Source organism: Poecilia reticulata, chromosome 11 (assembly GCF_904066995.2).
Source record: "Poecilia reticulata chromosome 11, P_reticulata-male-v2, whole genome shotgun sequence".
Lineage (NCBI taxonomy): Eukaryota > Metazoa > Chordata > Actinopteri > Cyprinodontiformes > Poeciliidae > Poecilia > Poecilia reticulata.
This window is the reverse complement of record NC_088840.1, coordinates 8,552,567-8,568,939: the sequence shown is the minus strand read 5'-3', so window position 1 is coordinate 8,568,939 and position 16,373 is coordinate 8,552,567. Positions and strand designations below refer to the sequence as shown.

Genomic DNA, 16,373 nt, shown 5'->3' with positions numbered 1-16,373 from the left:
CTTCCACTGCTTGGTTAGTAGTTTATCTCATTCTAAAGCATTTCATTGTTTATGAAATTGTTTAGTTCAGACCTTTCTGTATGCATCCTCCCAGACTCTGACTGGATCTGAGAAGAATGCTTACAAAATTTTTGCGGCCCTAAAAGTCTATAAAATTTATTGTGGTGAGGTCATTCAGGCTTAGGCTGTTTGGGGGGGGACACAACTTATGTTTACATTAAAGTTTTCATAATTAAAGTCTCTAGAATATTCATGGTCTTCATGCTACAAAACCTGTAAGACACTGATATCTGTTCATAAGGCCATAAAACCAAACTACCTCTTAAAGAAGCCACAAAAATTCACTGCAACTTACTTTAGTTATTGGTCCACTGCAATAAACAGATGCAGGGAAATGTGTTTGGAAAGTACATAGATTGACGTCTTTGCATTTCCTTAACCACTAAACACTTGAAGTAAATGTTGCACATAAGTAGAACTGCTGACAATATTTCTCAGGAAGTGAATTCTAAGTTATCATCCGAGTACAGTGGAGCTTTATGGGGAACTAGTTATGTTGTGTACAGTTACATAATTAACAGAGATTCAAAAACACACTGGTGGAGGATCGGTTTTATATTTTATTCCAAAAACTTTCAAAATAAGCTTCAAGTTCAAGAAAGTAGAATAAGCTTAGACACAATGCAAAGCATCATATACAGACGGATAAAATACATTTTATATATTGCAGACAAGCCATGGTGGGTCTTACATATGTACAGTATGTATGTAAACTTTTATATACACTTTTTTACAAATACAAAAAGCCTTGTTTCTATTTTTCTTTGTATATATTTATATTATATATATATATATATATATATATATTTATGTATATATTTTTTTTATATATTCCCCACTAGCATTTGTACTACAATAATGAAAAAGAAAATCATTTACATATATGTAAATCCATTTTCTCTTTTTATATTACAAATGTATTTCCATAAAAATATATCTCTGTACAAAAAAAGTTATATATATATATATTTTTTTTAATTATTTGTTAACATATTTTTCTTAGAGACACTTTCTCTCCGTTGCTCCGTTGATACACAGTCTGCTTAAGTTCATGTTTGTCGGGTTCTTTACAAGTTTCCCTTTTGGTGTGCAGCAAGACAGAATTCTTTGCCCTTCACTTTTTATTGTTGTTGTTGTTTTGTTGAGGCATTCAAGAGCCACGTTGATCCCACTTAGGCGCTGTGAGTTTACAAGTTTAGTTTCAGAAAGAAGCCGGATGAAGAGGGCAACTTGTAAACAAAGCGAAACAAAAATAAAATTGATAAAAAGACAAAAAAAAAAACTTTTTTGAACAACAAACAGGAATGTTAGGTTTGTGATTACAAAAAAATTCTCCTTTTTTTTCATATTTAGCTTAAGAATTCACTTCCTACATCTTTTTTCTTCAAAGATTGAAACATTCTGGCAAAAAATAAAAATAAAATAAAATAAATAAATAAATAAATAAAAAAATGATTCCAAACATTAAACACAGCATACAGTACAAATCGGACACACTCTGATAAAAATGAAATACATTCATCAGTGGATGAGTGGGAACTCCAGAGATCACAGAAATAACTCCACGTTTTTTCAAAATTAAACTCAATGTCAGTCTTATCCACAACCCATCCTTTACTGCTACTTACAAGTACAAGAAATTATGAACTAGTCAAAAAGATATTTCTTTCGGTAATTCATAAAAAAATAAGCATGTTCAGATTCATTACACAGATTGTAATAAACTGCAATTACCTCCAATAATTGCGATGATTTAGACTTGCAGAGAAAGCAATCACTTTCTCTGAAATTTATCGCATAAGAAAGTGTTTCTTAAGCGACAGTTTTCTAAAAAATGTACGTTTTGACCTATACAATCATGGGAAAGGCTGCTGGAAAGGCAGTAACATTTGAATATCCTAAAAAAAAAAAAAAAAAAAAAAACTAAATGTTGGGTTTTAATTTACTGTAAGTCATAATCATCACAATTAAATAAATGCTTGCAATACACGGCTGAGTGCAATGATTCCATGTAATGAATGTGTGAATTCTAGCTTTTAAACCGAATTAAGAAAATAAGCGAACATTTCAAAGATTTTTCATTTCACCGAAATGAAGGTGGGTTTTCACTGAAGGCTAAAGGCAAGCTGCCGAGCTTTTGGATTCATCAATATGGGGTGACAGTGAAAGATGGGAGATTATAAATGATAGCTGCTGCAGAAAGTGTCACTCAGCATAACTGATGGATTGCTTGTTTTTATTCCCCACTACATGCAGAGTGTGGCCTGTGCTGGAAAGTCAGTGCTCTCGCTGCAGAGAGAGAAGTGGGAGACTTTTGGTCTGGTCCCTGACTGAGAGGAAACTCAGTGAACTCAAAAGACCATAGCTGTGGCGCGTTACATTATAGAGGAGATGGTGAGCAGGAGGGGGGGAACTCAGAGCTGTGTGGGGCTGATAACAAAAAATGAGCCAGAATGAACAGAGCTACTGATTTAAAATATGCAAAAAAAAGGAAGAAAAAGAAGAAGAAGCACAAATTCGCCAGCTGCTATCAAGGAAGGCTCAGTTCTAACTGTTGCAGCACCGCTCAATCCGACACTCACTGATCTCCATTTCCATAGTACTGCGGTGCAGTGAGCAGGTTTTGGGCTAAAGGAAACACCTCCACAGATTTGAATATTAAGTGAAAATGAAGATTTGTCCATATTTACCCGTATATTGTTTCTATTAATTTTAGTTTTCAATAAACTAATTTTTTAGTTTTTTTATTTGATGACTGGATTTTTTTTCCCTTATAAAGCAGCCTTTAAACCATCAACGGAAAACGTGGCTTTAAAAATTGACCAACTATTTAGGCAAGCAGACATATTTGTGGATAATAATCCTCACACACCAAAGTACAGAGAAAATAAAGCGAAATGAATCTCTACTCTGACATCTTCAGAGATTTTTTTTTTTTTTTTTTTACCCCCTCTCGGTAAGATCAAAAACTACAGGTTCTTCAGGAGTTTTTCTGTATCAGTCGGGGCCACTCAGCCAGAGAGATAATCGGGGAGTGACTGAAGGACTCCAGTCTGCAATATCTGAAGATGATAAGTTGACCCCAAAACTGTAGTGAGGACGGTTAAAATTTATTGACCACAAAGAACCGCACAAGCTGAAGAGTGATCATCTGAGTCACGACAAGGCACTGTAATGAACATAAAGTGCTTATTGAAGACTGGAGCAGATAAAAATCATGAAAGGAGTAAAAATGTTGCCATTTTCATGACCATTTTCCTAATTTTCTTAGAATGAGCCGCTCAATACAATTGTTCATATGAGATAATCTTCAGGTCGTATTTGTTGAATCATACGCCTAAAACAGATTCGACTTCATGTAGGGAAATTAGCAGTGATAATACAGTTACCTAAATCAGTTCAGCCGCTTTAAAGAAATGTGTAAGAAGTTGCCATTGTAGAGCAAATTGAGGGGAAAGGCTCGCCCCCAAAGTGCCCCGAACAGATATGTAATAAAGCCATAATTTCCGCCGAGATGTTTGAGAGCGGCTTCGGAGCCAAAGTAAACGTAATGCACCATGCAACTGCTGCACGAAACTATGAGAATTCAGCACAGGGAGTCTTCAGGATTATATGAGTGTAACCGCTCGTCTTTCCGTGAAATCTCCAGGGTAATTCAATCACTTCCTTTCCTATCGCTCAAACTCCGGAGGAGGAAAACGGCCAAATATTCCACTGGAACGGTCGAGATAAACGAGAGTCTTAAAAGTTATAAAATTGTCAAAGCAATTACTGAAGCACAGTGAAAATGACTGAGGGAACAATGCAATGATTGGTTTCAAGAAACTTGATTTCTAGGAAAAAAAAAAAAAGCGGTATGTGTGATTTTTTTTTTGTTGTTTAATTTTCTTTATGTGTAACAATGCCCAGAAAAAGAAAAGAAAAAAAAAATTGGTGTAGATGTTTCATTCTGCTTTTTAAGTGCTTCGATACCCTATTCTGTAAATTCATATGTGGTCAAGAATATTACCAGTTTAATGGTTTCCGAGTTGGAACACAAAATTAGAAGGAAGCGATCTTCCTTGAAGGAAATTCAACCAATATTCACCCCACTGAGCATCATCAGGTCTAACGGGTCTACATAAAACTCTCGTCAGACCGGAACACACAAAGCAGATTCCCTCAGATATATTTGATGACATTTCTGCTGTGTGCTGCACTCTACAAATAAAAAAAAAACAAACAAACAAAAAAACAAACTATATTTTCTGTAATTTTCTCCCCCAGCAGTGCCAGATAAAGAATGTTAGCATTAAAGGCATAAACAATTTTTTCCCTATATCACATTTATCATTTCCAATTTAATGCACGGCAGTAATCAGTATGCCAGTGACTCCCCCGCTGTCACAGCCTCCAGGCACGCAGCCTTCAACGTTTTTATGATGAGCAGAAAACAAAACAATTGAAACACTCTTCTTCTTTAAAAGGATGGGGCTGTCAGAAGTTAACTTGGAGGGAAAAGACCCGAGCGTAAATCCACAGGGAACGCCACGATGACTCATCCGCTCTTCAAACTCTGACGCCTTCATTTGAACATCTTGAACAAATTTCGCATTTTGCTCTTGCTTTTCCGAAGGCCAGGTGTGAGGAGCTACTATTGGATCTCAAAAGGAACAGTGGAGGATCTGTAAAGTGTTTTTCACAATTAGTTCGCTCATGTCTAGTGGAAGATTAAATGTTGCAACAAAATTGTGGAAAGGTGAAGGAATAAACAGGTGGAACCCCCATTTTAGCTGATTTAAGCAATTTAATATATCTGCTAGAGAAAACACCATATGAGTGCATGTAACCCAGCTAAACTTTTATAAGACAGATTAGAGAGATTTCACTACTGATAGACTGAGAGACTTTGTTCTATCGGGGACCAAAACTGCAATATGTATTACATTTTCAGCTGGTGTGGTTCGCTTTCACACTGCACTCTGTTAAACGATCCAAACTCTGAAAAACCTGTTCACTCCCTCGCCTGTGGTGGCGCTGCACCTTGAACTATGAAAAGTAAAACAAAAAACACTGAAGAACACACTAAGTGCAACTTCCTCCTTCACAAAATTGAAACAAAAACGGAGTAGCTTCAGATATTGGCAGTTGTAGGAATTCTCGTTTGTGTTTGGTAAAAGACGATGAGCCGTTTCCACCTCTAGCGTTAGACACGCTTGTTTTGGTTGCATTTACCCAGAATGCACTGCACTATAGTCCACTGTCTGTTTTTGGAGCAGTTTCCGCTCCGCTTGCGTCCACATATGCATTCAAACCGCGACAGAGTTCACTTCAACCAAACAAACCAAGACCCAGGATCTTAGGCGAACCAGAGTTTGACGTTTTTAGACCGCATTAGATCACACCTCTCCAAACGAAATGGAATTTATAGGCAAATGAAATGGAGTTCAATTAAAGAGAACTACACAAGGCTGGTGGCAACACACCCCATCGTTGTTGCCGATTTCTCAGTCAAACAATTTCTGTGTTGCTAAAGTTGGGTCGGTGGAAAATACCAGCTATTCAGATGGTTGTGAGTCCGCAGGGTAATTTCCAAACAGAACATATGAGCATACCACCTTCATGCCTTTGGAGAAACGACAGCCTGTTGAATAATCCAAACGTTTACTGCCCCCATGGTACAGCAGGCTGACCAATCATAGCTGATGAAATGGATCAATACAGCCGGCAGCGTGTCGCAGTACAACATTAGTTCAGCTTAAAGGAAGTTCTTCAACTCTCAAAGCTCTTGTGCAGTGACATTTGTGAAAGTGTAGCTTTTTGATATCTGCTAATAATGTGCTATATGCAATGGATAAAAAAAATAAATGAATTGCCAAAATCAGCCAAATAGGGCTCCCTTTTTACTAGTTCTTAGCAATTTACTGTGCTAATAGTTTCCTCACGTCTGTAAAAACTTACTACAGATAAATGAGCTAATAATGCCAAACACATTTTCCCCAGAATTTTGCCTAAAAACTATCCCTTTATTCATAAACACAAATAGTGCCAAATTTATGACAGAAAATAATCTGAATCTGATCTCGGCTTTAAAGAAAAAAGTTGGAAGTAATTTTTTGTACTTCTGAAATCCACTATTCATAGCAGAATGAGCCATGAGTTGATGCTGCAGCTTCGCCCTGAGATGTGGATGTGAATGAAAAATTAAAGATGTAATGTCCCTAAAAGACTTATGTCCATGAAAATGCACCACACATTCTGTCCCCCATTTGAGAGACGGATCATCTTTGACTTCTCAAGATAACTTCGGTTTGTTTGACATCTAATTAGTCTTCAGACACAACATTGTGTTTGAACCAGGAACAAACTAAAAATAGAAAAGTAAACGCTGCTGCTGACTGAACATTAGATTCTCAGTTCTTTTGTTTCACTCTACCTTCACTTGATGGGTTAGATTCATGCACCGTTTCTTTCTGATCGTTAGCCTTCCTAAAACCAAATGAAATGCTGTCAAAACAACAAAAACCATCACGTTTTTGGTTAAAACCACAAATAAGTACACATCTACGCAACACAGACACTCTGTCCTCCTATAGCAGTCACACAGGCGCTCTACTCTCTACTGTTTTTTCCAACCACCTAGCAACCTTTTAAGCTTTTCCTCAGCTGCAGGAAAAGAAAAATAGGAGGAAAAGCACACATAGTAATGATAAGAGTATGTTTTCGACAAGGAATTGAAAACTACATCTTTAAACCCTGCAGCCTTTCCATGGAACCTTTTGACAGCCTCAAATAGCAGAGATCTGACAGATAACGGCGTTCCCAATTACTCATCTGAGAAAGCTGGCAGCATAAAACACAAGAAAGAAACAAAGAAAAAAAAAACAAACGGTAAAAACAAAATACAAATTGAAAACGGAACGGATGAATTTCAACAGTTCAGACAGTTTCTCTTAGCCTCACACACACCGACCGACACGTGGCTGCCCACCACACAGTGCACAGAGTTTTTTTTTTTTGTAAGCTACAGGTACATTTTATGACTTACACAAACTTCCCTTTGGGTTTAGGCGAAGGGCGGTGAGAAAAGTCATCACAGCTTTGCCTCCAGCAGTACTCCTGCCGGCTGCAGGTTCAGACGGAAGCTTTTTCCTTAGAATATGGAACATGATCAAGAAACCATGTAAAGTTACAGAGAGCTGTTTCACGTTGACCTTTTTGATAAAAAAAAAACAAAAAAAGTTGTCGCTCTCATATTAGTCTCTTTTTTTCTTGTTTCCTGCAGGTGCGAGGCTCCTCGACTGGAGATGTTACTTGAAGGTATTTCAGCAAATAAAATAATCTTTTTCTCGCCATCTGCACAAGGAATTACAGGTGTCCTCTGCCGGCAGCCAGCGGAGGTTGTGGCGCATCTTTCCTTCCTTCGACTGACTGAATGTTGCAGCAAACAAGATGAGCGTGTGAGATGATGTTTGTGGTGGAAAATATGGATGAGCGATCAGATAAAATTTAAAGAAAAAAGTAAAAAGAATCCACACAAAATAAAAAAGAGAGAAAAAGAAATATAAACAGAATGATGGAAGACAATGAGAATGGATGTAACAGAAAACATATAAGATATCAGTATTAATCTGAAAGCACAGACTACATGCATTGAATATAAAAAAACCTCATAATTAGAATATTGTTCTGTGTTTAGACAAGCGGTGAGTCAAAGTGACGTCTTCCAGATTCTTACCTCTGAAGGATGGTGTTGCTATACAGCGGTGCACACTGTGCTGACTGTGAACTCTGTCTCGTTGGCCATGATGTCAGTGGGTTGGATGTTACGGTCGTACATGGGGTTCTCGAACGTAGCCCGACCGTTTGTGTTCTCATGGCCCACGTAACCGTTGAAGGGAACTTTGGGTCTTCTTCTAAAATACATTAAAAAAACGCAAACATGAGTCGTCAGGAGAGTTTTATTCCTTATGAAGCATTAAAACCTTCTCGACATGTTGCAGATTTTTGCTGTTGTGACTCGCATGCTTTTAAAATGTGTTTGTATCGGCGCATCCAGAGTGGGAGAGTTACAATTTAACTCTCATTAAGTCTTCCCTGTTTTTTCTCACCGTAAAGATTATGTTGGTTTACTAATGTGCCTTATTCTACTGATTATAATGTCATTAAGTTAATGTATTCTGAAATAAACACAGTCCCACAAAAACACACATATGTGCCGCCTCAGCTAGCATAATAGAAAATGGGACGAAAAATAACTATTGGCTTTGAAAATTGTTCACAAATAAAAATATGGAAAGTATGGCATGCATTTCTATACAGACCCCTTCAATCAATACTTTGTGGGACAACCTTCCACTGTAATTACATCTTCAAATCTTGTGGATCATGCTTTTCACATCTGGAGTTTTTTTTTGCCAATTCATTTTTAGAAAATTGCTAAAAGCAATTCAGTCGGACTAGATCGATTGAACCTTAATTTTCAGGTCTTGATACAAAGTACTTAAAAACACAATTGGATTCCATCCACATGTTTGCTTTTTTACCCAAGACTTTACTTTTCAACAGGGAAAAAAAAAGGATTTGTTGTACAGTTGTGTAGTTGACAGATACTCCCAGCTGTGCTGTGGATTTCTGCAGCTCCTCCAGATTTACTATGGGCCTCTTGGCAGTTTCTTTGATTAATGCACTAGTTGTCTGGCCAGAAATTCTACTTTTTTCCCCCACTATTTTATCCTTGATCCATCTTCATGTGTTCCTTGGTGTTTTCGATGCTGTTTGTTCACTATTGTTCTCTAACCCACCTTTGAGGCCTCAACAGAACAGCTGTATTTTTAATGAGACTATGTTCAACACAGGAGAACTTTATTTTTTTGTATTAGTTGACTTTTGTAGACAACGGATTTCACTTATAGATCACAGAGAAAAAGGGGGTAAATACAAATACAAGCCAAACTTTTTATTCATAAAACATTTTTAAAGCTACTGCACAAAGCTTTTTTCTTTCCACTTAATCAAGATCCACTAAACAGTTTCAATGTATGGCTGATAATTTGTGGTTTCAGAATGCTGCTTGTTTAACGTATGCGTGCGAACGTGTGCATTAATGCCTGGATGTGTAGTGTGAAGCGCTTTGGGGTCCACTGGACTTGATAATAGCACAGGTACAAGTCACACACCGTTTAGTAGTTTAGATGTAAAGCAGGATGAGCTCTCAAAATGTATCCTAAATGAAATTGAAATTACAGATAGAATTAGCAAAACAAAGAAAAAAAAAAAGCATCCCAGTCTTACCTGTGTTTATAGAGATAAAGAGCGAAGCCTGCAATGATCATTGCTATAAAAGGCACTAGAATGGCAGCTGCCACTGAACTGCTGTTGGAGGCAAAGTTGTAGCCAGGGTTGGCTCTACTGGGATCTAAGCTCTCTGCAGAGAAAAAAAAACAAAAAAAACAAGAATACATTTTTACCAAATCAATCCTTTAATAGTACTTATTAAGCAATTTTTCTCATCTTCTACCAAGACTGACTGGTGATATATTAAGCACTTACACATGAAAATAAATTAAAATAACATTTAGCGGCTGAAGAGTGTTACCAGGAGCACTCCCTTTACACGCAATAAACTATGGCAGTAAACCTGATTTATGTACTTTTCATCATGTTCACTTCTATGTGTTAATTTCATTTCGCCCCCCCTCCCGGGGGAAAGTCAAATTCCATTATCCCAACAATGACTTTTAATTACTGGCATCAAAGGCCGGCAGCTATTAACTCATTTCAGATGTGTCATCTAATTTCTAAAGTTGTGTGTCTGCAAAAGCAACAGTGGACGAGTGACAAGCCCACCTGTTCGCCACAGAGTGCCAAAAAGCTCCAATAAAGGGCGGGTGACAAACAAGAAGGAATTGAATTAGGGGGTTTTTGTGGCGTTTGCCAATCAACCCCCGCTGCATGAGCGCGGGGAAACACACACAAACAGATGCACAAACACACTCGAGCAGATAAACCGCTTTCACCATTGCGCCGCCACCGAGTTAAAAGAAAGCACAAAGTGTCGTCAAATTAAGCGGGATTACTTCCAAGATGTCTAACCCACCTTCCAGACACACATCTGGTGTTTTTCGTGTACACACCATGCTCATACAGATGAATTCCCTGGCATCAGCCCCGGCCGCCTGTAATAATACGGGGCTGTTTGCTTAATAAGTGTGCTGCAACAGGGGGCGGGAGGACGCACCTGCTGCTCAGGCAACTTCCTTATTACAGCAGATTCTCACAGCCACTTTCCACAGAGCATACAAACACTTCATCTGTGTTAGCACCACACACAATCACGCCACGCACCAACGTACCGCTCGTCTCTGCCTACACACATGCAAACACGCAACGGGGGTGGACTAGGAATGTATTCTCAAGATCCTTCCACATTGGTATACACAAAAGTCAAATGAATGGATGTCTTGTTAATGTAGAAAGTGTGATGTAATGCAGTTTTGAACAAAACTTGGGGCTTTTTGGAACAAACATCATGACTAAAAGCCTTCTTTGCCTTAAGGTTCACTGTGTTTTCCCTCATCAGCAAGAAATGTTTTGAAGCATTTAAATCCCAGCTGATCTGCAATTCCCTCAATTAACCAACATACACCCCTATCAACAAGCCTCTGGGGTAAATCTGACTGAAAACGTGATCACTCTTCTTGGTATAATTGGTAAAGCCCATTCAAACTGATTTGTTTCTTTGACCAGACTTGATTTGTGTAAGAATCATACATACATATTCAATAGACTTGAAGAAAGTGCTGTTCCAGAAGCATAATGCTTGCCTGCCTTGTTTTGCAGGAACACCAAATAAGACCCAGAAACAGAAAGACCATTGGTTAAGATGTTAGAAAACGCCCAGGAATCACCACAATACTAAAGCCTATCATGAACTGGGATTTGTTAGAAACTACATGTCCACAGTGGAGCATGTTTTATATCACCCTGGACTGAAAAGGTGCCAACCTACAAAGTAGCACTTAAATTTGAGCAAATCTTAAATATTAACTTAAATCCCCATCTCCCCACAGGGACCATGCAACGGCTTTCTAGAGAAACGTTTAAACAAGACAAAGAACTCTGTAATTATGATAAGAAAAATATTTGGAGTGGTCATGGTGTGGCTTCAAACCTAAAAACTCTGTAAAATGTGGTGGTGGTAAACTCGTGCTGAGATGTTGCTAGTGCATACGGAACCCGGAAGAAGGAGCAATACCTCAAATTCAACTAAACTCATCAATTTCTCAATTTGATGAGTTTAGTAACAATTTGCTAAAATCCATTTGGCTAACATTAACTAGCAATGCCCTCAATCTCACACATACTGAATATTATTAAATATGTTTAAAAGTAATTCTGCAAAAAAGAGAACTTTTCAAGACTAATGGCAGAAAGCATGAGCTACAATGTGGATATTAAAACAGACATTAGTGAATGTACAAAGATTACACCCTTTTGGTTGGAGGTGATAGGGGAAATCAAGGCTAAATTGGACCTGAATTTGCGATATGATGTTGCTGTGGTGTTCCTGGGTGATCTACCCCAGACACTGGGGAAGTCGGATAGATATCTGCTCTTGGTACTGTTAGCAGGAGCAAGGAAAGCGATAACCCGCAGGTGGTTGGACCCGGAACCGTCAACGAACTTGGAATGGAGGGAAATAGTCGGGGAAATCCACACAATGGAGAGACTGACTTTCTCATTAAGACTTGCTACTCACAAATACAACAAATATTGGAAAAAACTGAAACCTCTATAACGACTGACAACAATTGTTAATAGATGTAATTACTGCTTTTTGTTGATTATTACATAACTGCACCTGTCAAATTGAATGCTCTGCATTTTGTGTTAAAGGGGGATCTGAATGTTCCAAGCATGTATGTGTATTAAAAAACCTTAAAAATGCTAAAAATAAAGTAAAAAAAAAACAAAAAAAAAACAGACATTAGTACTTATGTATAAATATATTTAGCCCAATATGTTTTGGCAATGTGTGGAACAGGGACATGTTTGAAAAACGTATGAAAGAGAAATTCCCCAACTAAAAGGAAAGGGGTTCAAATAAAAGGCCCGAAATTCAAAACATTTCTGATGGTGAGTGTATGGTATGTAAACCTTACATAAATATTGTATGAACGGATTTTATTTGCTGCTGATAAAGCAACAGATACAGAAGTGGTTCTTCTCTTCATAATCTGCCTTTCACAGGCTTCTGTAGCCAAGAGGAAAGTTCACTCACCCAATCTTTGGAGACCAAATTGGCCAAAGCCTTTTCCTCTGACAAATCCCTGGTACACAAAAGCATTGGACGAGGAGATGTAGGACACCTAGTGAGAGAGGAATGGAGAAGAGACATTTTATGTGTCACGTCGTAGCTGTACAAAGGGGAGCACCATCAAAGTGTCAGCAGTTGGTACATGCAAAAAATGAAACATTGTGTCAAAAAGAGCTGAGAGGTACTCCTATGGCTGGCACTTCATGTGCCGTTTTTGTGCTCAAGATCACAAACAAACACACTCCTTCGCTTGGCACACAAACAAGAGATCCACACAAGAGAAACACTGAATTAGAAAAAAAGAGACCCTTAAAACACTTCTGTGCGCATCTTGTAAAATAGCACATAGAGGCACTTGGATTCATGTGTACTGTGACCTGTTTTTTTTTTTTTTGTTTTGTTTTAAATTAAATCAGAAGTGTGCGTGTGCGTGTGTGTGGAGGTGCCTGGGGCTGGGGGGTAATACGGCAGACAGGAGTGAGGGGGTCTGTCAAGTCCTGATTACCAAGCAATGATTTAACTGACATTTTAATTAAAGAGAAAACTCTCAGTGGGCCCTCCATCTCCCTAGAGTGACAAGGTTAGTGTGGATGTATGCTTCGCGCGTGGCTCACTATGAAGATGTGTGTTTAAGTGTGAGATGTAACATCTTTACAGAGACAAACATCATTACAAGATGTTGTAATGAAGCCGACTTTGGGCTTGCACTTACATGTCCGTCCAGGGCCCAGTTGTCTATTTTAAACTTGTTCACAAAGATCTCCACAGGACCTCTGATCTGGTGAACTTGTAGAAGCAGTTGGGCTTCCTCCCTCTTATACGTTCCTGAAGGGATAAAAAGCCCCACACAGATGGAGAAGAGTTATTTAAGAAAAAAGCATCTGCCTTTACAATAATATATAAAAAAAAAAGATTGGCTATTTGACTAAAACTGCAACATTGATTTCACAGAGAACCTTTTTGTAATGCTTCTTTAGAAATTAGCGGGTACTTACCTGCTAATTTAAGCTCAACCCCGCTGTGGTCGATCAGTGTCCCATTAACTCGGTTGCTAAAAGGTTCAAAGGCAGTGATGCTAAGCATGGCTGGCTGCTTCTTTCCCAGGTACTCATAGGAACCCCTCCAGAGGGAGTTTTTAGCAAACACACCACCGGGGACTAAATGAAACATGTCAGTAAACAACAAGAGTTAGCTAACATTTTTGGAGTCTTAAATGGAGAAAAACGGAGCATATTATAAGCCTGCAGGTATATATATATATATATATATATATATATATATATATATATATATATATATATATATATATATATATATATATATATATATATATTTAAATATTATCTTAATGAATTAAACAACTGACTACCTTTAATTGTCTCACCTGGCAGTTTAGATGGAGGCTCCTGTACAGTCCCCACTGGGATTCTACCACTTGGCCGATTATCAGCTAAATAAAAGCGCACACACAAAAGACAACACTTTAAATGAGCCAAATTTCATGGTGTACCGTGTAATTTAGAGTAAGTGGAGCTGAAAACAGTTTTGACAGCGATACAAGGTTTCCTTAGTAAATTTGCTCTTAGCCAAGTGCCTTCTGGTGCTCAATGTATATGTACTTTTTATGCTGTTCTAAGAAAACTTGACTTATTAGGTCCTTATAGACAAGGATGAGCAAGTGCACTGATGGAGCATCTTGTAGGAACAAGCAGAGACCATTTCCAAACTGCTCCCACAAGGTGAGCAGCCAGAGTTAGTCCAAAATGTGTTGGTATGCTGAGACATAAGGATTACCTTCATTGGAGTTTAAGGGTTGAGCCCAAAATTCAAAAGCTACCCTGTGCAATGATCCGTCTGAAGCAAACTTTTCATTTGACACAATGCAGTCAGGTTTCTCCATTGCTTTGTCAGACAGATATAAAATGTTTCTCTCTATTGTTCTAGGGCCTTTTGGCAGCATGCTTTAGACCGGTGCATCCAACAACTTCAAATCAAAGACTGGGATGTAGCTGCTTGGCAGTGGAAACCCTTTCCATGAAGCTCTGTAAAGCTTTCTATGTCTTTCTTGCATTTAACTTTCGTCAGTGTTTAATACTTGTTCCATCTGTCGTCCTACTTCATCACACTAGACTTAGGCCACCAGAGACTCAAGAATATGTCATTTTTCTGAACATCATGAGTCTTTACTGCATTTCTTGCTTTTACTGTTACTCGTCATAATGTGTTACTGTTTAAATATACAGATAATGTACAAATATTTGATGTAAATACTGTTTTTCAGCTGCACCTTTCACTAATCACTGCCTCATCCCTTGGTGATTATTGTTTGTTCGTTGCTTTTGATATTAATTTCGTAATTGCATCTGAATTAATGTTCTAAAGTTACTGTGCATATGTTTGGACTGCTTCCTTGTGCCTTTAAGTAACCCCCAGGTGATAAACAAGGTTTTACTGAATTAAATAAGTTATTGACTAACTTTTCTTTTTCCCATGTCAACAGAAATATTAGTAATATATTTACAGACAAAAGCTCCGACATAATCAACACTAAGTATAGGTTCTGCACAGCCTGAAAATCTGAGCTTACATGAGGACAAACGTGTATTTTAGGGATTTCTTTTAGGTTAAAAATGTTAACGTAAAGTTGATATTTTTATAAACTTTACTTGAAATATAGATCTACAAGGCAACAATACCTGCATCTCCAGCTTACAAGTAATAATACCTTTGGTGGCCAGAGTGAAGGCTGCTTCTGACGGGGCTTGTCTCGTGTCAAAAAGAAACTCGAGTACCCCCCGCAGGGTTTTGGCTAAATCAGATAGACAGTTTCACAGCTTCAATGGAGGCACTTTAATAATGCCTTAAAGCTCACAAGGGACCGCAAGACCACATCGCTGTAGTAAACATACACCCACACTGATAAACAGAAGGAAAAGGCTTTTACTCACAACCGCAACCAAAGACAGCTATTCCAATGACATTTTACATCTGTAAACAGCCACTGAGATGCACATAAATATAAATATAAAATAATGCTCCCATGCTTTAACTTTATTAGCTGCCAGGTCTTTTGAGCTGCCTTTCCATCATTGTGCCCACAGGCTATGTTTATGTTCTATATGTGCAATGGCCAGTTCTCTACCTTGCCTTTACTCTTTATGGTCCAGTCTTAAAAAAAGACCCCAACCCTCTATATTTCACTAACAACTTCACAAGGAGTCCATCTCATGGTTATCTACCTCCGTTATATCATTCTTCTTCAACCATTAGTATTTTGCTACCCTACATAATTGTGTGTTGATTACTCTTTTTTTTTCTTTCTCTTCTTTCATATGCATTTAGCTTGATGCTTTGGAGAGTCCTGATAGCAGTCTATTAGCCTGCTAGAACTTGTTAGCGAAGCCGTGCCATTTGTAAGACGTACATCTACTCAACCAGATCAATAGGAAGCAATGGCCTAATCAGGTTTTGCACCTTTGCTAATCTTTCAAAGCTTGTAGATTCGTTTATCAGTGTAAGGGTGTTGGGCTTCAAGCAATCTATAATAGCATGATGGATGGATCATCCTACTCTGACATGTGTCTCAGAATACAAATTGAGCAACAGTGCTATTCATTCACATTAGACTCCCCCAGTTTTGTCATTATGGAAAGTCTGAACTCTTGACATATAAGCATAACTGGATATGGATATATATATATATATATATATATATATATATATATATATATATATATATATATATATATATATATATATATGTGTGTGTGTGTGTGTGTGTGTGTGTGTGTGTGTGTGTGTGTGTGTAAAAACAAACTCTGTGAATCTTCCAAGTATACAAGAAACTAAAAACAAGCCATCAGTCAAATATGTATTACAAATGTAGATATTTGGTCATTTTATTCATTTTAGCAGGATTGTTTCTATATCATATACAATCAATTTTGTGCAAGTTCACTCTCCATAAAAACACTAGTTATAAATCCTGCTCACACAGCTTCAAGCTATCAATTCA

General features: G+C 37.9%; 1 protein-coding gene across 2 annotated transcripts in view; it reads right to left on the bottom strand.

Moving 5' to 3' along the window:
* Positions 1–600: 600 nt before the first annotated feature.
* csmd2 (CUB and Sushi multiple domains 2) overlaps positions 601–16,373 on the bottom strand; it is a 245,317-nt gene continuing 229,544 nt past the window's right edge. For both annotated transcript variants that reach the window (XM_081612677.1, XM_081612678.1), the window contains 7 exons: positions 13,743–13,808; positions 13,354–13,515; positions 13,071–13,183; positions 12,323–12,410; positions 9,334–9,466; positions 7,778–7,955; positions 601–7,470 (listed from right to left, as the gene is read on the bottom strand). In XM_081612677.1, the coding sequence (XP_081468803.1) occupies positions 7,796–7,955; positions 9,334–9,466; positions 12,323–12,410; positions 13,071–13,183; positions 13,354–13,515; positions 13,743–13,808 (722 nt within the window). In that variant the 3' untranslated portion in view covers positions 601–7,470; positions 7,778–7,795. The remainder of the gene's footprint in view (positions 7,471–7,777; positions 7,956–9,333; positions 9,467–12,322; positions 12,411–13,070; positions 13,184–13,353; positions 13,516–13,742; positions 13,809–16,373) is intronic.